At 45.5% G+C, this 23070-nt stretch overlaps 1 protein-coding gene across 7 annotated transcripts in view; it reads right to left on the bottom strand.

Annotated features, from left to right (window-relative positions):
* The window catches only part of PALM2AKAP2 (PALM2 and AKAP2 fusion), a 443327-nt gene that overhangs the window by 310841 nt on the left and 109416 nt on the right, over nt 1-23070 (bottom strand). For 6 of the 7 annotated variants that reach the window (XM_049635971.1, XM_049635954.1, XM_049635979.1 and 3 more), the window contains exon 2: nt 16892-16937. In XM_049635971.1, the coding sequence (XP_049491928.1) occupies nt 16892-16937 (46 nt within the window). Of the gene's footprint in view, nt 1-16891; nt 17404-23070 lie in introns of those variants that run through there. The other variant, XM_049635944.1, reaches the window with a different exon arrangement.

Here is a 23070-nt window from a genome sequence, read left to right as displayed (position 1 = left end):
TAATCAGATTGTTTGTGGGTTTTTGTGCTGTCGAGTTGTATGAGTTCTTTATATATTTTGAATAGTAACCTTTTACTGGATACATGATTTGGATATTTTCTCCCATTCAGTAGGTTGTCTTTACACATTGTTGATAGTTTCTTTACTGTACGTAAGCCTCTTAGTTTAATGTAGTCCCACTTGTTTATTTTGCTTTTTGTTCCCTTTGCTTCGGGAATCAGATACAAAAAATCATCACCAAGACCAGTATCAAAGAATTTACCACCTATGTTTTCTTCAAGGAGTTTTATGGTTTCAGGTCTTATATTCAAGTCCTTATTTTGAGTTAATTTGTGTGTGTGTTGTAAGAGAGTGAACTATTTTCAGTCTTTCGAATGTGGCTGTCCAGCTTCCCAACACCATGTATTAAAGAGACTGTCCTTTCTCTATTGTATATTTTTGCCTCCTTTGTCATAAATTAATTGACCATACAAGCATGGGTTTATTTCTTGGCTTTCTATTGTGCTCCACTGACCTACATGTCTGTTTCTACATCAATGTTCCTACATGTACAATAGTTTTGTAATATAGTTTGAAATTAGGGTGTATGATGCCTCCAGCCTTATTTTTTCTCAAGATTGCTGTGGCTATTCTGGGTCTTTTGTGGTTCCATACAAATTTTAGGATTATTTGTTCTATTTCCTTAAAAAATGCCATTGGGATTTTGATAGGGATTGCACTGGATCTATAGATTGCTTTGTGTGATATGGACATTTTAACAGTATTAACTCTTCTGCATGAAATTTCTTTCTATTTATTTGTGACTTCTTCAAATTCTTTGATCAATGTATTATAGTTTTCATTATAAAGGTCTTGCACTTCCTTGATTAAATTTATTTATGGGTATTTTATTCTTTTTGATGCAGTTGTAAATGGGATTGTTTTCTAACTTTCTCTTTCTGATAGTTCATTGTTAGTGTGCAGAAATCCAATAGAGTTTTATATATAGATTTTGTACCCTGTCACATTACTGAATTCTTTTATTAGTTCTAACAGTTTTTTTTTAAGTCTTTAGGTTTTCTATATATAAAATCATGTCATCCACAAATAGTGGATGCTTTACTTCTTCCTTTCCAATTTGGATGCCTTTTATTTTATTTTTTTCCTGCCTAATTTCTCTGGGTAAAACTTCCAATACTATGTTGAATAAAAATGGCAAGAGTGGGCATCCTTGTCTTGTTTCTGATCTTAGAGGAATCGCTTTCAGCTTTTCATCATTGAGTAGGATGTTAGCCGTGGGCTTGTCATATATGGTCTTTTATTACATTGAGGTACATTTTCTCTTACACCCACTTTGTTGAGAATTTTTTTTTATCGTAAATGGATGTTGAATTTTGTCAAATGATTTTTTAACATCTAATGACATGATCATATCATTTTTATCCTTCATTTTATTAATGTGGTGTATCAAGTTGATTGATTTATGAATGTTGAACCATCCTGGTATCACTAGAATAAATCCCACTTAATGATGGTGTACGATCCTTGTAATAATACATCGTTGGATTGTGATTGTCTAAGAAGCCTGACTTGTTCTTGATAGGTCCTAGTCGTTAATGGTATGTCAAGAACTGTCAGTGTTCCAAAGGGAGGGATCACAATCAGCACCTAGCTTCAGGCCGATTGGAAGCCAAATCCTTAGGCAGCAGCTTTTTTTTTTTCTTAATTTTTTTTTTTAATGTTTATTTTTGAGACAGAGAGAGACAGAGCATGAACGGGGGAGGGTCAGAGAGAGAGGGAGACACAGAATCTGAAGCAGGCTCCAGGCTCTGAGCTGTCAGCACAAGGCCAACTCGGGGCTCGAACTCACGGACCGTGAGATCATGACCTGCGCCGAAGTTGGACGCTTAACCGGCTGAGCCACCCAGGCGCCCCGGGCAGCAGCTTTTAAAGTATGCAAATATATACAGCCTCATGGGACCCCAACTGTAAACCCTGCTGGCCTCCAGACCAGGTGACCTGGAGGTGTCCTCTGGGTGACAACTGCAAAAATTAGGGCTTCAGATGAGTGGATAAGCTCCTTCCTGAGAAGTGCCGGTAAGCTGTAGTGAGGCCAAGGGAGAGCACAAAAATGGCATCCCCCAGCCTACTTTCTCTGAGAGTACTTCTGTAGCTTCTGAAATGTGGCAAACCTGAAGTCTGCCCCTCAGGCTGAAGCTCCACACCAATAAATGGACCTTTTCCGCCAAAAGACTAGGGGTGTGTTTCAATCTGCTTATCTGTTAAGAACTATCTGCCCTGGGGTTGTTAAGAACTGTCTCTCCAATTGTCACAATTCTGGGGAACTAGGAAAGGAAGCCACCCTGGCCACCAGAGCCAGGTGATCAAGGAGCATCCCATGTGTGGAATGCACCCCTGCCAGGTTTCACAGGGCCACAGGAGAGTGCAGGGCTGGGGCGTACCCACCAGCTTTCGTGGGGTGGCCGGCCCTTCTGGACAAGAAAGAGAAGGAAGCGGAAAGGAAACCGTTGATGTTTCAGAGAGCCCCACATGGATTCTGCTACCACAGGCTATCATCATCAACAGATGGTCACTTCATTTACATTGAAGGCAGTGATCCTATGGGTTCCAGGAGGTAACTAACCCACCATAAAGTGCTAACAAATGACAGGGCAGCTGGTCAGAAGCCACTGCTCACTGGCTTCCTGCTTGGACCCAGGGAATGTGGAACGCCTGTTCTCTGACTCTCATTCTGACACATTCTCTTTAAAATCCTCAGAGAGAGAGAGGAGCACCTGGGTGTCGCTGTGTGTTAAGGATCTGACTTCGGCTCAGGTCTTGCAGTTGGTGGGTTGGAGTCCCACATCCGGCTCTGTGCTGACAGCTCAGAGCCTGGAGCTGCTTCAGGTTCTGTGCCTCCTTCTCTCTGCCCCTCCCCCGCTTGTATGCTTGTGCACGCGCTCTCGCTCTCCCTCTCTCAAATAAATAAATGAACATTAAAAAAAAATCCTCAGAGAGAGCAGAATGAGGGTTCTGGCAATTTCTAGGGAGAAAGAAAAATGATCTGGAGAATCACCAGTGTTTTCCCTCCACCCTCTCAGTCCCTGTCACTAGGGGGACAAAAATGGTTTTACATGTAATGACTTATTTTTAGATGGGCCAAGCCATCGCCTCTAAGACATCAGGTTTTCTGGCTTCCAAAGGGAAACAGCATGCAGTTGGCTTAGCTGGCAAGGATATAAGAAGAAAATTCTACAGGAGCAAAACTCACATGTGAGCACTTCAGTGAATACAAGCCTTCCATCGTGGTAGCCCAGACAACATTACAAGCGTGACTGAGATGCTTTATTGTTCTGGACTGCCAGCAAAAAGACACCAGTTACTTCTCTAAGGTAAAAGACACCTGGAGCCCTAATGGCAGAGACAACCACAGAGGACATGCCACCTGGAGCAGGAGACGGCAAAATTTTTCTATAAGGGGTCAGAGAATAAATACTTCAGGCTTTGCAGGCCACATGGTCTCTGTCAGAACTATTCAGCTGTGCTGTTACAACACGAAGCCAGCCCTAGACAACACATAAATGAATGAGAATGGCCCTGTTCTAATAAAACTTCATGCGTGGACATTGAAATCTCAACTTCACGTAATTGTCACATGTCATGAAATGTTCCTCGAAAAAATTGTTTTCCCAACCATTTACAAATGTAACAATGACATACTGCTCACAGGCCTTATGAAAACAGACTGCAGGCCAGATTTGACCCGTGGGGGGAGGGGGTGGGTGGGTGGGTATTGCTTGCTGACCCTTGGCCTAAACTGAAAATAAGAATTTTCATTTGTTCTTAATTCTGAAGCTGCCATATCAAATTGATTTTCCTTCTTGTCTCACTGTGATTCTGAAATCACACTAGTAAAATGGATAAATGAAAAAACAAACAAACAAGACAAATAAAATCAACCATCACGGCCCTCTCGACCAAAATATCCAGGCTGGGAATCATCTGGTTGTGGCCGCAGAGCGACTCATTCGCCAACATGCCATGAGGCCCCATCTTGCTCAATGCAGGATAAGATATACGGCTTGTTGAAGGCTAGCATTCCAGTGGTATTTTTAAACTCACTCAGTGTGAGCCATCTCCCTGTTTAGTCTTATTGCAGTTTTATATTATTCAGAGGTCGGAAGGGAAGGGAGTAGAGGGGGGCTGGGAAATGTAGCAATTTCCGAAATTCAGCTGTTCTCCTCCTTCCAACACACATTAGGCCATTTCATATTCTCCAGAAAAGATATGTCCAGTGGCTTTCTTGAAAACACATTAATGTATTGATGAGGCACTCTTATCCTTCTAATATGCATCCTATCTCCCTACAAATATATTACTATTTAAAATCGATGGGTATTGGGGCGCCTGGGTGGCTCAATTGGTTAAGCGTCCAACTCTTGATTTTGGCTCAGGTCATGATCTCGTGGTTCATGAGTTCGGGCCCCACACTGGGCTCAGCGCTGATAATGCAGAGCTTGCTTGGGACCCTCTCTCTCTCCCTCTCTTTCCGCCTCTCCCCCATGCTTGCTTGCCCTCTCTCTCTCCCAAATTCATAAACTTACAAAAACAGTCAGTAAAACCAATGAGTATCTTCACACTCACAACGGAAGAGTCAAACACAGCCCTAGAAAAAGCGGGTTCTGAATCAGTGGTGAAGGCAACAGGTATGTGAAGGTGATGGGCTTGTCAGATAAAATACGGGGTGCCCAGTTAAATCTGAATTTCAAATAAACAAATCATTGTTTAGTATGAAAGTGTGTCCCGTGCAATAACCAGGCATCCTATATTTTTAGTTGCTAAATGTGATAACCCTGGGAGGGGGTAGTGAGAGGGCCAGCCTGGAAAAGAAGGTAATTATCGGGGGAAAATAAGAATTTGTTATAGGTCTGGGAGGGGTACTTGTTATGAAAGAGTCACGCACCAAAGACTGGGTGGATTTCTTGTTCCGGTAAAGTTGGGTGCAAACAGAACTGCTTACACGAACCGCGAGATCATGACCTGAGCCGGATTCGGACACCTAAGCAACTAGGCCAACCAGGCGCCCAACACCAGTGGTTCCTGAGAGAGTACTGGAGGCTGACAGAACTGTCTGTATCCTGAGGGTGTTGGTGGTTACACAAATCTACACGTGTGTTACAATTCAGAGAAGTGTACATCAAAAAGGTCACATTTGCTCTGTTAATTTTCTTTTTTAAAGTGGGCTTTCAGTTGTTATGTCTTCCAGAAAACTCACGGGTTCATCCAGCAAGCTGCATAAGGAACTGATTGACGTAGCAGTTCTGACTCTAACCCAACACCATGGCTTTCTTACAGGGTCCCCATCCCACAGGGCCCCTCGAAGGGTTTCTGACAGGCCCACCCACCAATTTGCTCAACATGCCTAAACGTATCTACATCTCACTTAGCTTCAAGCTGTAACACCACCCGGTCACCTCCTCAAAATCCTAGCAATTAAATAAAATATGCTGTGAAAGGCAGAAGTGGAAAACTGGTGGCCCAGGGTGGGGGCTGGCAGGGAGGGAGGTGGGATGGGAAATGAATCCAGCCCACACTGTGCTAAAATCTCTTTATGTTTGGTTTGGCCCATACAGTGTTTAAATCGTTATGAACATTTAGACATCAACAGACTCCCTTCAAAAGCTGGATTTCCAGGTCCTCTTGAAAAAGCAGAAGATCCTGGGCGTGTATCCTCACAAAGTACCAATCAACTAGAGTTGAATACTGCCTGCCCCTGAGAAGCCGGCCCTCTCTGGGTGACCACAATCCCAGGAGCTCAGCCACCGTGTCAACCTGGCACCCGTACACATCTGGGTTTTTAATGCCAGGCATTCGGCAGGGTGTCTGGCACATGGGAAGCCCTCTGGAGTTGGGAGACCCTTCTTCCCTCCCCCTTAAAAAAGCTACAGGATGAAGTTGCCACATTTTACTTGTCTTCAGAGCCCCAGGGTGCCCTGGCTCCCTATAGAGAAGATGTTCCACGCCTGCCTGTCCACTGCTAAGCCAGTCTGCTTCCAGCTTTCCTCTGTGGACCCAGGCTTAGGACGGGTGGAGAGCTGGAATCATCCAGAGGCAGTAGCAGCTGACATGTCCAGACAGAGATGATGGCGGCAGTGGGGGAGGGGGGAGTAACTGAGCAATCGAAATTACTTTCCCTTTCGCCTCCTCTGTGGGGTCAGAGTGAGTACTTTCTCTTCATTCTCCCCTATCAGATCCAATACTGATGGGGCAGCCATTATTCTCACTCCGGCGTGAATACGGATGGGGGTGATCAGGCTACCAGTGTCTTCTTTCCAGTAGTTGGTGGCACTAGACAGTATATCCCACAGCGAGCCTCCAGGCTCTGCCTTCTGACCCACCCCCACCAGACTTATCCCACCGTTAAATATCCTTCAGCTTCTACTGCGAGTTTTATTTGATGAACAGCGCTACGTATTGAACACATATGCCCGGACTTTACTGTTCATGCACAAGGCTGCCTGTTTAGCACCTGGTAAAGAGAAATGGGGACCTCAGAGGATAGGCTTGTCGCCATCCCACAGTGTGTTTTTGTTTGCCTGGATAAGCAGTATCTCCTTTCAAGGTCACTATTTAACTTCAAGCTTTTCAGATTTTTTTTTTAACTGATTGTTTTTTTCCAGCTTTATTGAAGTGTGATTGATAAGAATTGTATATATTTACGGTGTACAACGTGATGTTTTGATATATATATATATAGTCACTGTGAAACGATTACCACAATCAAGGTAATTAATACATCCATCATCTCACATAGCTGCCATTTGTGTGTGTGTGTGTGTGTGTGTGTGTGTGTGTGTGATGATAACACATGAGATCTACTCTGCACACTTCAAGTATGTAACACATGATTATTAACTGCAGTCACTATGCTATACATTAGGTCTTCTGAACTTACTCATCTTCTAACTTAAAGGTGTATCCTTTGATCAATACCCCCCTTTGCTCCCACCTCCCAGTCCCTAGTAAAAGCCATTCCACTCTGCATTACTAGAAGTTTGACTTTTTTCTCTATTTCATATATAAACGAGATCATACAGTACCTGCCTCTCTGCATCTGGCTTATTTCACTTAGCATAATGTCTTCAAGGTCCATCCATGTCATCACAAATGGCAGGATTTCCTTCTTTTTAAAGGCTGAATAAAAATGCCATTATTATATAAACCACCTTTTCTTTATCCATTCACCTGTCAATGGACACTTAGGTCATTTCCATATGTGGGCCACAGTGAATAATGCTACAATGGATGTAAGGGTACAGATATCTCCTGGAGGTAGCAATTTTACTTCCTCTGGACACGTACCCAAAAGTGGGATTGCTGGACCACGTGGTAGTTCTATTCCTAATTTCTTGAGGAACCGCTCTATTCCTTTCCACTTTTCAGATCTTACATGCCTCAGAGTCCCCATGGAACAAGGAAATTTTTGAAACACTCCCCACCCCATTAGAGGCAACAGGTATTATCAACCCAAGCTGACAAGTCAGACCATAGAAACTCAGGTGCCAAGAGGCACCTCTCACAGATCACAGCCTCTCTATCATGTCACATATGGGACACACATACTACCAGAGCCGCCCGGATCCTGAGGCCCTGTGTGGTAGTTACCGGCCTCAAAGTTGTTGCCATTTTTGCTCAAACTCAGAGAAAGAAGATCCCCCTGCTTACCACCAAAGGGGTTAAATTTTCAAGCATATGTTTTTCTCTTAAGAAAAACATTTTTTTTTCTAACCCTCAAAGTTTTAAGTTTCAGCTCTGAATTTAAAAATAAAGCGAATACTCAGATGACTGGTTATAATTTCGAAGAAGGGGGCGGAATCCCACCCACCTAGAATAGTCAGTAAACCAGGACAATTCAGCAAAACGGTATTTTTTACAAACGCCCCAAGGACATTTGGTAGTGCACAGACTGTCATGAGCCTAGAAGCCCACAGGGTAATGAGACAGGCTGCAGGGCAGGGGTGGGTGGGGAAGGAAGATGTGTTCTGAGGTCTGGCCCACAGCCTTTTTCACCTACAACCAGGGCTTTTATCTTGGGGGCACATGTGGCTTTTCTTTTCCTTTCCATCTTGTGCAAGGGAAAGGTACCAGGTGCCCTATCCCCATCTTCCGGCTAAGCTCGTGTGACGCAATAGAAGCATTGATACTAGAGTCAGAGATCACCGCCAAGCATTTTTTCTATACGTTCAAGTGTTATGTAAACAGGCTACGGGTTGTCTTTGTCTGTCTGTCTGTCTCTCGCGTATGTAATAATCTCCTTTTGAAGATTTTGTTCAACACGAAACTAATGGAAAAGACTGACATGAGAATTAACCAAGGGCATATGTACCTCCAACACACACCACCCCACAAAATCCTCTGCTTCTGCTGGCATTTCCTGTCAGAAATAGGTCTCAGCTGTGCATGTTCTCCCAAACCCACAGCGCTCATGTGCGAACTCTCCTCTGCAAAGTATCCCGCGCTGGGCGGCCATCAGCCACAATCCGTCCGTGTTCTCCTGGGCTGCGTCCCGGACGGCGTGGCTGCTGTGCGTTGTGTTTTGAGACAGGCAAGAGTCTGGCTGAGGCTGAATCCTTCTGCACGTGAAGGGTTGGGCCGGACAATGGACGCTACAAGTAAGGGTGAGGGAAGCTCGTGGGACCTCTTGGTGAGAATAAACTCCTCTTTGATAGGCCAGTGACAAGCCAGCCCTGTGTACGCACAGACTGGCTTGGGAGAAACAATAGCCATCATCGACTAAACGAGTCTCAGTTGCGGCTCATCCTGGCAGCCTATTAGAGTTGCCCACGTGAGAAGCAGCTGCATGATGAAGTGGGTGTGAGGGCCGGAGAGGCTGCTACCAAACCTCATCACCTGATCTGCTAGGGGACCTCTATTAGGGGTACACCCACAGCGCCGTAATAGGTACCGTGCCCCTCTCAAAGGCCTCCCACTGGACGGCCGGGTATCTGCCCGACTGCGTGGCCCTCTGCGTGAATTTTGTAGCCCATGCTTTTAACCAGCTAATCCGAAGCATACCCTTCAAACAGGTGTCTTCAAGTGACCCATAGAAACTTCACTCTCTTTAAATCAATTAAAACAACTACCCAAACAAAGACCTCCTCCTGATCAGCCACTTGGTGTGCGAAGATACTACATCACTTTCAAACTGAACTCTCTGTAGGCTCCCATTTGGTCTTTTATTCTATTTCGCCTCTTGTAGATATCCACACCTCACAAACTCCCGGACATGTCCCAATGGGAATGTGGCACTGATCAAGACCCAGGCCACGATCTTCCTTTACCATTAATCTAGCCCTTCACCAGAGATTCTCCACTTGTACTCCCCAGAAGAGCAGCTGCAGCTGGGAAAGCATCGCTTGGGGACTTGTTAGAAAGGCAAATTAGCAGGCCCTGCCCTAGACCTGCTGAATCAAACACCCTGGGAGCGGGATCCAGCAACCTGTGTTTTAAGGAGCTCTTGGATAATCCTAATGCATTAAAGTTTGAGAATCACTGTTCTACACCATATCTGTTAAAATGTCTATGTTCGATGCCAGTTGCCGCTATTACGAAGTTCTAAGTCCAGCTGGGTCTCCCTATATTGTCTATTACTTGAGGCTGATAATAAATTGAAATCACCTAAACACCCTGGGTGATATATGTGAGGGCGTCAGATTCGAATATTGTATTCTTAAAGATTCTTCTCTAACAGGAATTTCCCACATCAAGGTACTGATTGTCTACAATTTTTCTGTTAATTTTGAAAGAGCAGCCACTCACCAAGATGTGAATATTCTGGGTTACCATAATGTCAATGATTACAAGAGCTCACTTAATATCAGAAGAGACAGTAAATATGCACTATTTTTCCAACAATCCAAACATTTGGACACCAAACTCACAAAGCCCTGGTGAAAAACACCGAGGGGGATGCTGATAATATTACTTCCACAATATCCTTGTGAAATCCAAATAAGTCCATGCATAAGAAAAGCATATTGTTAAGTTCAAAGTTCTACCTACATCTGGAGGTCACACAAGGTCGACCTGTTGACTCAAAGGAATTTTGTTTTGTCCACAAATTTTTTAAAAGTGTTGAAACTAGTTCTCTTTTAAAGGGAGATCTCACATTTTCGAAAAGCAGATTTCCTGCTTCCGGTGAAAATGAGTTGATGTGACAACATACATTCCATGTTCCCACATGGTATAAATTTACCGTGTCCTAACTGCGAAGAGGCGTCTGCTTTCCAAGTCCTCACGATTGCCCACTCGGTCTGTGTCACTCCTTTACATTACCTGTTAGCCCTTGGAGCTTTGAAATTTGCACCTCCTATCCACTATACACAACCCTTTTCATTATTAGTAGTATCCTCCTGCACTGGAAATGCTCAGTAGCTACCATAGTCATCTGAAATTTCCCAGTTTGGCTAAAATGTTGAAGTTAGTAGAATTCATCTTTCACTCTTTGTGTCCATTTTCTGTTTAAGGATCCACGAGTTCTGATTTGTTGATTCACATACAAACAGAGAACTTTGGGTGCTTTCTATATCCTTGCTCTGGGCATTTCCCATGAAATTTCTCAAATAACCTTCACGACAATTCCATGAGGTAGGTATTATGATTATCCGCATCTTACAGATGAGGAAACCAAGAGACGGTGAGGTGAGGACATAGAGATGTTAACAGAAAAGCCAGGACTTGAGTCAAGGCTTTAGGATACCAGAATCCCTGCTCATAACTCACCAGACCATGCGAGTCACTGCTAGTCCAGGAGGCCACTGTCCAGTGTCTCCATGCATCAGTGCCAATGCGCTGTCTCAGTCAATGTCACACCACATGATGACCGATGTCACACCACATAGTGATTATTGTCAAGAGAGTTGAACACTCCCAAAGGGGATCAGTGATGAAATGCGGGTAGTTCAAAGGACCAACAGCAGGGGTCCCAAAAGTGTTGGGCAGCCCCAAAGAAATGCACAAGCACCAATACTGAGCCCTGGTTTCCCCTAAACATTGACAAATCATACTCCACAAGTCCACCTGCTTGGCTTTTTTAACGACGACTTTTTAACGAAGGCTGCTGTATGTCTCGGGGCCCTTGCCAGAGTAGCTGCTCTTTGTCCCAAGAGGCTAAAGCCTGAAATACTCAGAGGTCCAAATAAGTGGCCAGAGAGGTGTATGACCCTGGCGCATGTTTGTATAAGGCTTGCCTTGGCACCCTCAGACCTGGCAATGACCCTAAACGAGCCCAAAGCGGCACCTATCTCCTGGGTGGCCCCGCAGATTCAGCTGGGGTGAACACTTCCTCAGCACCAGTATCTGGAGCAAACCATCGTGTAGGCCTGAACTTGAAATTTTAGAAGCACGGTATCACCCTTGTTTCTGAGATGGAGGAAGAAACAAACGAGTGGTCAGGATCTTTGTTTCTTCATTCCTTTGCTGTCACCTGCCAGTGACACAGATTCACAAGGGACATGTACAGGGATGGTCCCCACAAGAATCCATTGTTTTACTAGAGGGCTTGGGGTTTGAGTGTCTAAACCCTCTGAGGGGTCCCTGGCTTGGGAAGCTGGACTGGACGGGGATCACATGTAAACTGCAGGAAGGACTTCTTCCCAGGCTATGCAGACCAACCTAAGTGGCCTGGATCAAAAGCAGGCTGATTGGCCCCCTCTGCCCCTAGTTCCACACTCTAACCCTTATCATTTCACGGCAGGAAGAGGCATGGAGACATGAACGCAAGGAAATGCCAGAAGTGTTTCTCTGCAAGTGCAGGGCACAGCCAGGCTAAGCCACCCACCGACATCCAGGCCTTCTCGGGACAGAGAATGGGAGCAGGTGGGAGCCACAGGCCCACTAACTGTGCTCTCTGCGTGAAAGTCTCAAGAGGCAGAGGAGCCCAAAGTGAGATCCCCAAAAGGGCACATTCCACAGAGGCACATCCAGGCCCACATGTCCTCAAGGTCATCCCTCTCCTCCTGACTGTGGGACTCTAGCTCAAACGATCCTTGTGGCAGCTTCCCCCGACCCCATCAGGGCACCCCTCCAAGCGAGATGTGCCACTAACACAAGGGATCAGGATTCAGGAGGGACTGGCCTCAACATGTCTCTTCCACATCTCACTGTGCGGGCTTGGATACCTCTGTAGAGTCATTTGTAAAGTGGAGGTAACAAGACCTGCCCCACACAGCTCAGAATTGAGGTAACCAGTGCCGGTTTTTATAAATCACATACTGGTGTACAAATGCAAAAGACCATTTTTATTATTCCACAGAGTAGGTTCTTATTAAATGACAAAATTCTCTAAAAAGCCTGTGTAGGGGCGCCTGGGTGGCTCAGTCGGTTAAGCGGCCGACTTCGGCTCAGGTCATGATCTCACGGTCCGTGAGTTCAAGCCCCGCATCGGGCTCTGTGCTTACAGCTCAGAGCCTGGAGCCTGTTTCGGATTCTGTGTCTCCCTCTCTCTGACCCTCCCCCATTCATGCTCTGTCTCTCTCTGTCTCAAAAATAAATAAACGTTGAAAAAAAAAATAAAAAGCCTGTGTAGATTGGATGGGACTTTCATATTTTTAGCACAAGGGGACATGCTCGTGTTGGTCCCCAGTACAGGCCCCAGGCCTTGTCCATATGGCTCCGGGGGCTTTGGCCCAAGACGACCTCTGCAACATTTAGTTATCTTCCCACAGGTCCAGGGAAGGCCATCTTCCTCCCGGATGCACAGACATAACATCCTCTCCCAAAGTTGATTTCCATTGAGACACAGTAGCTTCTTCCCCAAAGGAGCGTTACTCATTCCGTCAGAACTCACATCAGATCTCTCCATGCACCGAAACCCAGCTTGGAAGACGCTCAAAAGGATGTGGGCCTCCTGGTTTGCCTTGGCCTTTCCCAGTGCTACTGGATCAGTCTGCTTCTCCCTCGCTGGCTCACCCTGAGGTTGTTGGAACCACCTGCACAGTGTGCTCGTAGGAAAAGCAGAAGATGGGCCACTGTCTTAGGGGTAGCAATTCAGGGCAGTCATCCAGGCAGCAATACAGGGGCTCCAGCACCCTGAAGTGTGGGTTCAAATCCTGGCTTTGACACTATCTGTTAATGTTGGGCTCTTTACCTATAAAATCTGGGTAAACACAGTGATTCCTACCTCATCGGTTTACTCGCATTAAATGACATAAGGTGTGTTAAAATGCACTTTAGTCTTATTACCGAGTTTGCGCCTTCAGCTACCGACTTAACTCCTACATGCCTTTGGCTTTCCCTTTCTCTTATTAACGGTTCCAAATACATAATAAACAAACAATAAACAAATAAATAAATAAATATCTTCTGCTAACCAGGAGGTGATTATATTTTATCTTGCCCAGTCTTCAGGACTTGCTCCAACGTCTCCCATCCGAAGAATGTTCCACAGCTCCTTGAGGTTAGGTAACATGCTCCACAGGAGTGCTCATTTGCGTAAGTGCTCTTGGCACTACATAGTAACTGTTTATGTGTGTTTCTCCATTAGATTTTTTTCATCTTTTTTAACGTTTATTCATTTTTGAGAGACAGAGAGAGACAAAGACCGAGCAGGGAGGGGCAGAGAGAGAGGGAGACACAGAATCTGAAGCAGACTCCAGGCTCTGAGCTGTCAACACCGAGTGACGTGGGGGCTCGAACCCACCAACCTTGAGATCATGACCTGAGCCAAAGTTGGACGCTTAAACGACTGGGCCACCCAGGCGCCCCCAGACTATTAACAACTTAAGGTTTAACAACAACAACAAAAAAGCAGATCACACAGTACCTTGTTGAATAGATAATGTTCAATAAATGGCAATTGTACTGTAATTCCCTAGAATTATTATTCACATTAATTCTGCTACAGAGGCAGTTTGCTATCTCCTACTATTATAGCTTTGGGAGTGTCCCTACAGATGGAAGGAGTGCCTGGGAGTAGAGACAGTTGTCAAAGATGGACTTGTTCTTCTTCTGTCAGGAAGTAGGATGAGATTCATCTTTTCTCGTTGATTAGGCTCTGGATTCAACTGGAAAAAATCAATTACAGTACCATAGTCTCTGAGTACTTTATTCTCTAGTGGGTTAAAAAAACAAAATCCCAGACTACCATGTGACAAATGGGTCACAGGACGTTCTTTCAGGATGTAAGTGTGTAAAAAGTAATATCTTCCATCTGATGGCTGAGACTTGGGGACACTGACTTTTTGGTATTGATAGTACCTTCCCAGAGGAGGCGCTCTGTGGGCACCTGCTAATGAATGGATGGATAAATCCTCGAGTGGCAGCTCTGGGCCTGTGTCTGAAGCAGCTAGAGGAACTGACGCTGGACACAGCCCTGGCCTTTATTCAGAATTAAAGGGCAAAGTTTTAAAGGCTTCTCAGACTCTTCCTGCTTCAGAGGTATTGTCTCTAACCCTCACGGAACAGGGTAGCACTGCAGATAGGAAGTGGGGACTCTGCCTCGACATCATCTAATGACAACCACATGCCTGGTACTTCACCTGCATCATATCTAAACCTTACAACCAGCCCATGAGTAGAACTCATGAGCTCATTTAACAGATGAAGGAACAGTGGTCCAGGCTAACAACAGCCCAAGACCCTACAGACTAGAATCCTCATCTGTCTGCTCTGCCTCTTGGAGAGTAGCCCAAGTTGGTGAAGAGAAAGGGACTTATTCTCTTCCTCTTTCACATCTCCAGACATACTTCAGGAGCGCTAGGCTCCAGAGGCAGGCTTGTGAGCTCCCGAAGGTTCCCTGAGAACTCTAGGAAGGTGGCAGAGAGAGTCACGGTTTGCCGAATTTGGAGAGTGTGCACTAGGCCAAAGTGTAGCATAGAATGATTTATTGATATGGTCTCAAGACCCACTGCCCCCTCACTTCTCTCTCTCTCTCTCTCTCTCTCTCTCTCTCTCTCTCTCTCACACACACACACACACACACACACACACAGTCATTTCACTGAGAGTATCTGAACCAATAAAAACACATACATTAATTGAGGCTGATATGTTCATGAGAATCATCAACATCCTCCTAAGTACAGGACAAACTCAATTCCACAACTGAATATGCACAAGTATTTGTGCGTGTACTAATCATATAGTCAAGAGAATTCCAAACTACTGGCTGGATCTTTCTTGAAAATCCACTTGGCCCCTGCTGGGATCACCCAACTCCATTTGGAAAGGGGTGACCCCAGTGTGAGCTCTACTGGCTCCCTGTTCAGAGAGCAAGACCTCTCATAGAGCTCAGCTGTTCCTCAGGCATCCAGTAGAGCTGGTCACGCAAAAGCAGAAAATGTGACAACTGTTGGAAACCTTCCCACAGCCTATGGGAGCAACTGAACGTTCTCTGGAGCAGTCACTTCATGGGCGGTTAAAGCAGCCTATTATTCAGTTTATATAAAACACCCACCAGCTACTTGGCACCAATAACTGAATATCTCCATTCTTACCAAGTTCGTGACACAATGGCCACACTGCCTTGCCACTAGGTTTAGAAACCATAAACAACTTCATTAACCATCAAGATACACATGCACAGAGGGAAAGGGAAAGGAAAAAAAAAAAAAAAAAACTTTCCTGAGTTCTGAAGACCAAGTTCAAAAATTGCCCAACAGGCAAAAAAAACCATAGCATTTCAACATTGCCAACAAATGTCCCTCTCACTTCAGTGGTAAAATCTCCAAGACATTTCAGATTTGAAGTCGTTGATAAAGAGGTTCTCAGTGCTACGGAAATCATATCAAATGCTTCTTTTAAAGAGAAGGGCCTGTATGCATTTTCCCTATGAAGAACCTGTCCAAAGGATTTTGAAAACACTTTAATATACTTTGCTTCCAAAACATTACACATCGTTTCTCCAACAAATTTATATGTGTTTCCAGAGAACTCCTGGACCAAAAAAAAAAAAAAAAAAAAAAGGTACTTAGGTAGAAGAACGTCTGGAGACTCTTTTATGCCAGTATGTTAACAGGCCTTCTCTTTTAATTGTTATTATTTCATATAGCAGCAGTAATCATTCCCTCATCTGCAAAGGAAATATATAATCCAGCTGTGGTGGCTCCAGTGAAAATACCACATCTGTGGATCATTGGCAACACTGTGGCAAGATTGCTCAAATCTACACAGTCCCAGAAAGTTCTCTTTTGTACTCAAGATGCACGAGGGTACACTTTTCTGAAAGTGCATGTAAACTTTGCCAAAACTGGTTGTGCCTTTGTATGCTAAAAACAGGTTTCAGATTATCCACCCCCTTAAGAAGGATGCTTTCTTGGAACATTATGCCCAGGACCCAGTCGTCAGCAGAAGTCCCCAGATCCCGCCCGGATGGAGGCTTGTGCCAGCGTCCTTGTCAATATCAAACAGCACAGGGGAAATTAACGCCCCGGTTTCAGGAGGAGGTTTCTACCGCGTGGCTGGCAGTGGAGCTGACTGCTGGTTTCCCACTTAGGAGACCGAACAGCTTCCACAAGAAGGGTGGCAGCCACCGCTCAGGTCGCCGTTCTCTTGGTTCTCCAGGGTATGCAGTCAGAGTAGTAGGGATCACTGGGTGATAATATTCCAGGAATCGCCCCTTCCCCCCAAGCCCACCCCCATGCGTCTGTTCGGTCTTTTCCCAAAGCCCAGTAGCAAGCATTTTATTTCTAAGCCAATCTTCCACATTCAAATCCCCAGCCCAAAGCGCGCCCTGGGGGTTTCTGTCTACAGACGTAATAAAAGAAAAGGCAATGTAGCTGAGCCTTGACAGACTTTTATCCCCCAAACACATGCCTTGCGGCTACTGTGCCGGAACGTCGATGGCCCCAAAACACTCGGGGTCCCCTTCCATCCCAGACAATAGAGCAAGGAAATAAAATGAAAGTGGACTTACTGCTATGGCTTGCAGCCTTTCCTTGTGCAATTCCGCCTCTGCCATCCTGGAGAAGGGCACACAGGGAGGGGAAAAAGAAAAACAAAACACACGCTGTAGTGACCTGAGGAAATGGATGGGCACCCCGAGGGGCTGCGCTAGAAGCCCGGCGAGAGCCGAGGGGCGGCCGAGGATCCGCTCTTGGGGTGGCGGGCAGAGCTGTGCGCACGGCTGGCTCGCCGGCTCAGCCTCCGGCCCCCGCCCGCCTGGCTGCGCCCCAGCGCCGCCGCTAACTGCACAGCTCCCGGCCGCCCGCGGCCGCGCCAGTCGGGGACGTGGGCCACGGGCAGCCGCCGGGAGGGCGCGCCCGCCCCGCGCTGGTCCTCCGCCCTGACGTCTCGGCGCCTCGCTCCGCCCCTGGGGTGTGGGGGACCTGCGGCCGCCGCCCCCCTTGGCTCTAGGCGGGCAGGAGACGGCGGGCTGTCGCGGCGGGGGAGGTGGGGTCCCCAAGGCGCGGACGGGGAGCGCGCGTGCGGGTGGGCACCTGGGGCGAGGGCTCACGGCGAGAGGCTAGGGCGCACGGCCGGCTCCGGGGTGGACGCGCGCTGAGTCCGGGCAGGGCGAGGTGGCGCCAGTGCCAGCCAACAGAGGGGCCTGAGGCAGAAAGCGGGGCCCCGAGCGCGAACTGTGACGTGTGGGCTGTGGCCACTGAGTGTTCTGGCCGCCTTCTAGCGCATGCCAGATACTTGGGCTTCACGTGAGGACGTTTCCAGTAGGGAAGGGCTGCCTCGCCCGCATGCCTTAGATGGCGAGGTCCTCGAACGTCAAGTGGACGGAGGGCAGGGTATAGCTCAAAACAGGCCACCCCTCTGTGTGGCCAAATGCGACTTAGGAAGACAGCAGAGAGTTTGTAGCCTTCGGAGCTCCACCAGGCGGGGCTTCACAACTTAGCTGTGAAACCGTGGGCAGCTCACTTAACCGCTCTGAACCTCAGTTTCCTCATCTGAAAAATGGAGTCTCCCCAGTGATTAATGAGATAAACTATATAAAGGTGCTTTGTAAAGGGCAATCTGTCCTGATCATTATCCTGTGACATTCTGGGCTGAAACGTTGAGTCTTTTCTTCCGTATGCCGTCTTGGAAAGGGCAAGTGGGATCTGGTCACTGAAATGCTTCACCTATTCTTTAAATAGTACTGAAGTGCATCTTTTGCGACAGGCCCTGGGCTGAATGTGAAAGATGGATCAGACCCAGTCCAAAAGGAAATAAATGCTAAAAACAAAAGAAATACTTCTTAATATTCAGGAGGGACCTGCTAAAATTCCGAACATTCATAAGTAAGCTTTCCTGTATAAAATGAAATCATAAACACTGAAGAAAAAAAAAAAAGGCAATGTGACCTCTATAGACCCTTGATGATTCTATAAACACAGGACTTGAAAGGCATTTTAAAAGGCATGCACATCAAATTTCCCCAAATCACCTCTTTCCTGGGCAAATTCTTGCAATTCAACTAAATTGCCTTTTCAACTTTCACAGAGGTTTTACCTGTCACTTGATGAGCAATTACTCCTCTGCCCGAAGACTGAAGTTAGTCCCCAAAACAGTTTTACTGATTGATTGTTTTCTCTTCCTTTTCATAACGGGTGTGGGTGGAGCTGTGTCTGTGTCATAAATCGAAGCCAATGCCAGATTCCACATTCTCACTCCAATATATATCCAGAACTCCTACTTTCTGGCTGAGATCTATCCCTTTCTTCAAATACTTCATTTTCTCCTCACTTCCAGCACCAGCTCCCACAGGACAAGTTCTTTCCAGGGTGTTTGCTCACAAATAAACCAAGCTGTTATTGCTTCAGCAGAGTGACTGTGTACCCAACAATAGTGGAGAGTAACAAGATGAGAAAAGTGAGGCCCATGAGGTTGAGAGACTCAGCCAGAGCCATAAAGCTGAGATTTAAACTCAGATCAGACTCTCCAGAGCCCATGCTCTTTAGCACTCAGCACAGGTTCAGCAAGTGATACGGTTGGGGGGGGGGGGGTGGAGCAGACCCCTGTAATAAGCAAGTAATGAATAAGAACTGGACTGTACATTTAAAATTTGTTTAAATGGTAAATTTCATGTCATGTATATTTTACCACAAAAAAAATTTTTTTAAAGGAGTAAAGAAGGGAGATGGGATGGGAGAAGAGCCTGGTCACCTGTTGGAAATGACCAGTTGGAAAACTCTGAATCACAGGTGAAAAGAATCAGGATTGGGGATATAAATTTGGGTGTCATCTATTTTGAGGTTATAGCTAAAGAAATGAGAATGGCCAGAGTGAGAAAACAGAACAAGAAGAGAAGAGTGGCACCTGGGTGGTTGAGCATCGACTCTTGATTTTGGCTCAGGTGATGATCCCAGGGTCGTGGGATGGAGGCCTATGTCAGGCTCTGTGCCAAGTGTCGACCCTGCTTAAGATTCTCCCTCTCTCTCTCTCTCCCTCCCTCCCTGCCTCCCACCCCTCTCCCCTGCTCATGCTCTCTCTTTCTCTCTCTCTCTCTCTCTCTCTCTCAGAAGAGAAGGAGGAGGAGGAGGAGGAGGAAGAGGGGAAGGAGGAGGAAAGAAAGCCCAGTAAAGGAGTCTGAGAAATATCATCTGAGAAGCAGAAGGAAAAATCAGGAGGGGTGTTTGTATCAAAAGCCACAACAGGAGAAAAGGGGTTTTCAAAAGGGTCAGATGCTTCTGAGAGGTCAAGAAGGATGCAGACTAAGAAGAGGCTATTGGCTTGGGCAGTCAGGAAGCCATAGGTGACATTGGGACAGTAATGTGTGTGTGTGTGGAAAGTCAGCCCGGAAGTGATTATAGGGAGTTGAGAACGAATGAAAAGTAAAGGGAAAGCATCTATGAGTATAAACCACTCCTTTCAGATCTTTGGATATGAAAGATGAAGGTGATTGGAGGAACAGGAAGGTGGTCTATGGGAAGCAGGGTCAAGTTAAAGGGTCGTTAGGTCAGATAAGACTTGAAATGTTTCTGGAATGAAGGGAATTTTGGCATCAGGAAAGTGAGGCCAAAGACACGATCAGAAGGGAAAATAAGTATTAAGTCTCAGATTAGACCATGAGCACTGGTAGCCTTGGAAGGAAGGAGTAATTAAGCAGGGCAGGAGGATGGAATGGGTAGAAACAAGAAGAAACTTTAAGATGAAGGAGAGAAAAGTTGAGTGTGTGACACGTGGCTTTGTTTTCCCACCTAATGGAAGGATCATTGGGGTGGAGGTGGGGTGGGGGACTTCAAGAGAACAGAAATGATTTGTAAAGAAGCTGTGGAAAATGGGAAATATTGAGACATGGTTCCCAACCAGAAGTTTGCATCAAAATTTCCTGGAGCACATTTCCCTGAACATATATAGAAATAAATTCCTATGGGGTGAGGTAGGGGTTAGGGATGGGTTTAGAACCACTGTACTGAGTTTACTAGAAATAGACAAAAGATTCGTGACCAATTGTGTATACCTCCTCAGTGGTTTCTAACTACCTAAGACCCATGATACACACTGGTTGTGTGTTTACTCAGCGTTGAAGACTGTCAAGGCAGGTATGGCAAAAAGTCAAAGGAGAGATGAGATTCAGAATGCTGAACCCTGGGGTTTTGTCCAGGTGGAGGTGTAGCCGACTGATGTTGTTTGGATGCCCAATTTGCAAACCCCTTTCCTCTTTGGGGAATTCCCATATCACAAGCCATAGTGAGAGTTGAGAGCCACCTCTCATCATAGAACCTGGGAAATACCAGACACTTGCTTCCCCAGATCCCACAGAAGCGACAATATGGCATGCGATCTGGGCTCAGTCAGGCATGAGCATCTGCCCAGGATCTTGAAGACACAGCATCCCAGAATTCTTTCAGGCTGGTAGCTCACCTTTGGTCCTGCCCATTGTCCAAGCCCCCTTCTCTAGCCTTCTCGGCTATTCTGTGAATACACTTTCAGTTCCTGCCTTCTCTGCTCCTATCAACTGGAATCAGTTTCTATTGCTTGTCACTAAGAATCCTAAGTGAAACAGGAAGGCTTGTGAAATGAATGGCTGATGCTTGGCCACAGAGCAGAGGGAAAACATCTTCTCCTCTCACAGCACGGCTGCCTTCAAATCTCTACATTTTAGAATTTGAAAAATCATTGAATCCATTACAAACACAGACATTTCTAACCCAAATTATGCCACTTCTTTCATAAACTTTTATTGTGTAGCTATTCTGTACTAAACATTAGGCTATGGCTTGATATCACAAAGAACTCATAGTCCAGTGCTAATATTGGTGACTTGTTGTCTTCCACACATTTACAATCTGGAAAGATCTATTACAATGGTGCAGAATGTGTGTAACGAATCACTAGTTCATGCTGGGATATTAAATTGTGTTGTGTAAGCACTACCCGTATTGTTTAATGGTTTTTCTGATAGATGCTGCATTCCAAAGCATTACATGGAGAGAATACGGAATGCTAGATTTGCAAAATAGATGTTTTATTAATAAAAGTTTCAGTCTATTTTAGAGCATGAGTCCTTTGGGAACCACAGATGAACACAGCCTACTCCCCTGGGGGGAAAACAGGAGCCCTGTAAACTGAGAGGGAAATGACTTGCCAAGACCCGTTGAGTGAGTAAAAGTTAAAGTCTTGTTAAGTGGAAGCTAGGAGCGTGAAATTTCAGAGTAACCTGAAGCTTTCTCTTGACAAAAGTAATTTTAAAAGGAATGCCCGGGTCCTCCACAGTGTTTGTATTCGTATGAGCTCTCTTTTGCCTTTTAGGGTCTTGTAGAATATGTAGTCATTCAAAACATATGTGGTAGCTCTGCACAGAATCAAAAGGAGGGGAACGGTGGTTGGAGGCTTTTTGCTCCTTTGGTTGTGAACAATTTAGGAAAGTTGATGGGATTTCAAGTATGTGCTGTGTTTCTCTATGTGATTCGAATGATAGATTCATCTAGAGAGTTTCCATGGGGCAAGAAAGAGAAGTTAGAAAACAGAACCAACCAAGATTAGGCTGGATGTCACTTAAGATATATGTTGACTAGGCTCTGTACATGGAAGATTCAAAATGAGCAGTTGGAAATCTATCTAGAAGTGAACGTTAGTATCTTAGTTTGATGGCTTCCTTTTCTCTTGGTTCACTCTGGACATGTCAGCTGACTGATGCTGTGGGTCAGCATCATTTCACGAGAGGAAATGAAGTGGTATAAGGAAGGTATATGGGAATTAGAGCAGGGTAGTTAAGGATCATTCTACATTTGTCTTGCTTGATACTCACATGTTGGCTCATAATAATCCTGTTACTGATAACAGTTTTGAAAAGTGGGATTAGGAAGTAGTAGGTGGGTGTTACACAGAAAAAAGGCATGAACTCTACGGACAAGTGTGAATCCCAGCCCAGAGATTCATCGACTACACCCTTTGAATTCTTTTAGGTGCCCTTTCCTTCTCTTTAACATGGGATGATAACTTTAACCTCATTGGGGTGTTGTGAGAGATCAGGGCATCAGCATAAAATACTGAAAAGAGTGACCACAGCAGCTGCTCCAGAACCAGTAGGTCCTAATTACTCAACCCGATGTTGCTTCATTAATAATGTCATAGACGGGACCAAGTGAGTGACTTGGTTTTATCCATCCTTTTATGTAGGCATTTTTTTAAGAAAGGGGGTGAATTATTATTATTCTTAAAATTCCTCACATTAGTTGGTACTTGTATTTTCTCATAGAGGGGGATTCTGCTCTGTCATTTGTTGTCTAGAAACGTCATTACCAGGCTCTTTTTTTAATGATTCATAGACACTTACAGTCATATCTTTTGGACTGAATCAATTTAATAATTATAAATAAGAAGGAATGAGAAGGAAATGCTTAAGAAGAGATGGATGAAGTCCTAGGAAAAGATGGAAAACAAGCTTGATTTGGGGATGTTTGGGAAGAGAGCTACATACCTAGGTATTAAAGGTGCTCTTCGGTGGAGTTGATTCTAGGTTTGGGTACAAATTAGCTACAAAGGGAAAAAGTCTTTGGGAAGGCCAGTCTGGTTATGTAATGCCAGCAGACACAATTGGGTCATTGGCTTCTCAGAGAGCTTAGGGGCCAGTCTAGTTTGCCTTAGTACAATGATCACGATGTGCCCTGTCAGCTTGGAATCCCTTGTTGCAGTGTGGCCGTCGACACTTTCATTGTT

The sequence above is a fragment of the Panthera uncia genome, chromosome D4, assembly GCF_023721935.1.
Source record: "Panthera uncia isolate 11264 chromosome D4, Puncia_PCG_1.0, whole genome shotgun sequence".
Lineage (NCBI taxonomy): Eukaryota > Metazoa > Chordata > Mammalia > Carnivora > Felidae > Panthera > Panthera uncia.
The sequence above is the reverse complement of the archived record's forward strand: the minus strand, read 5'-3'. Positions and strand labels throughout refer to the sequence as shown.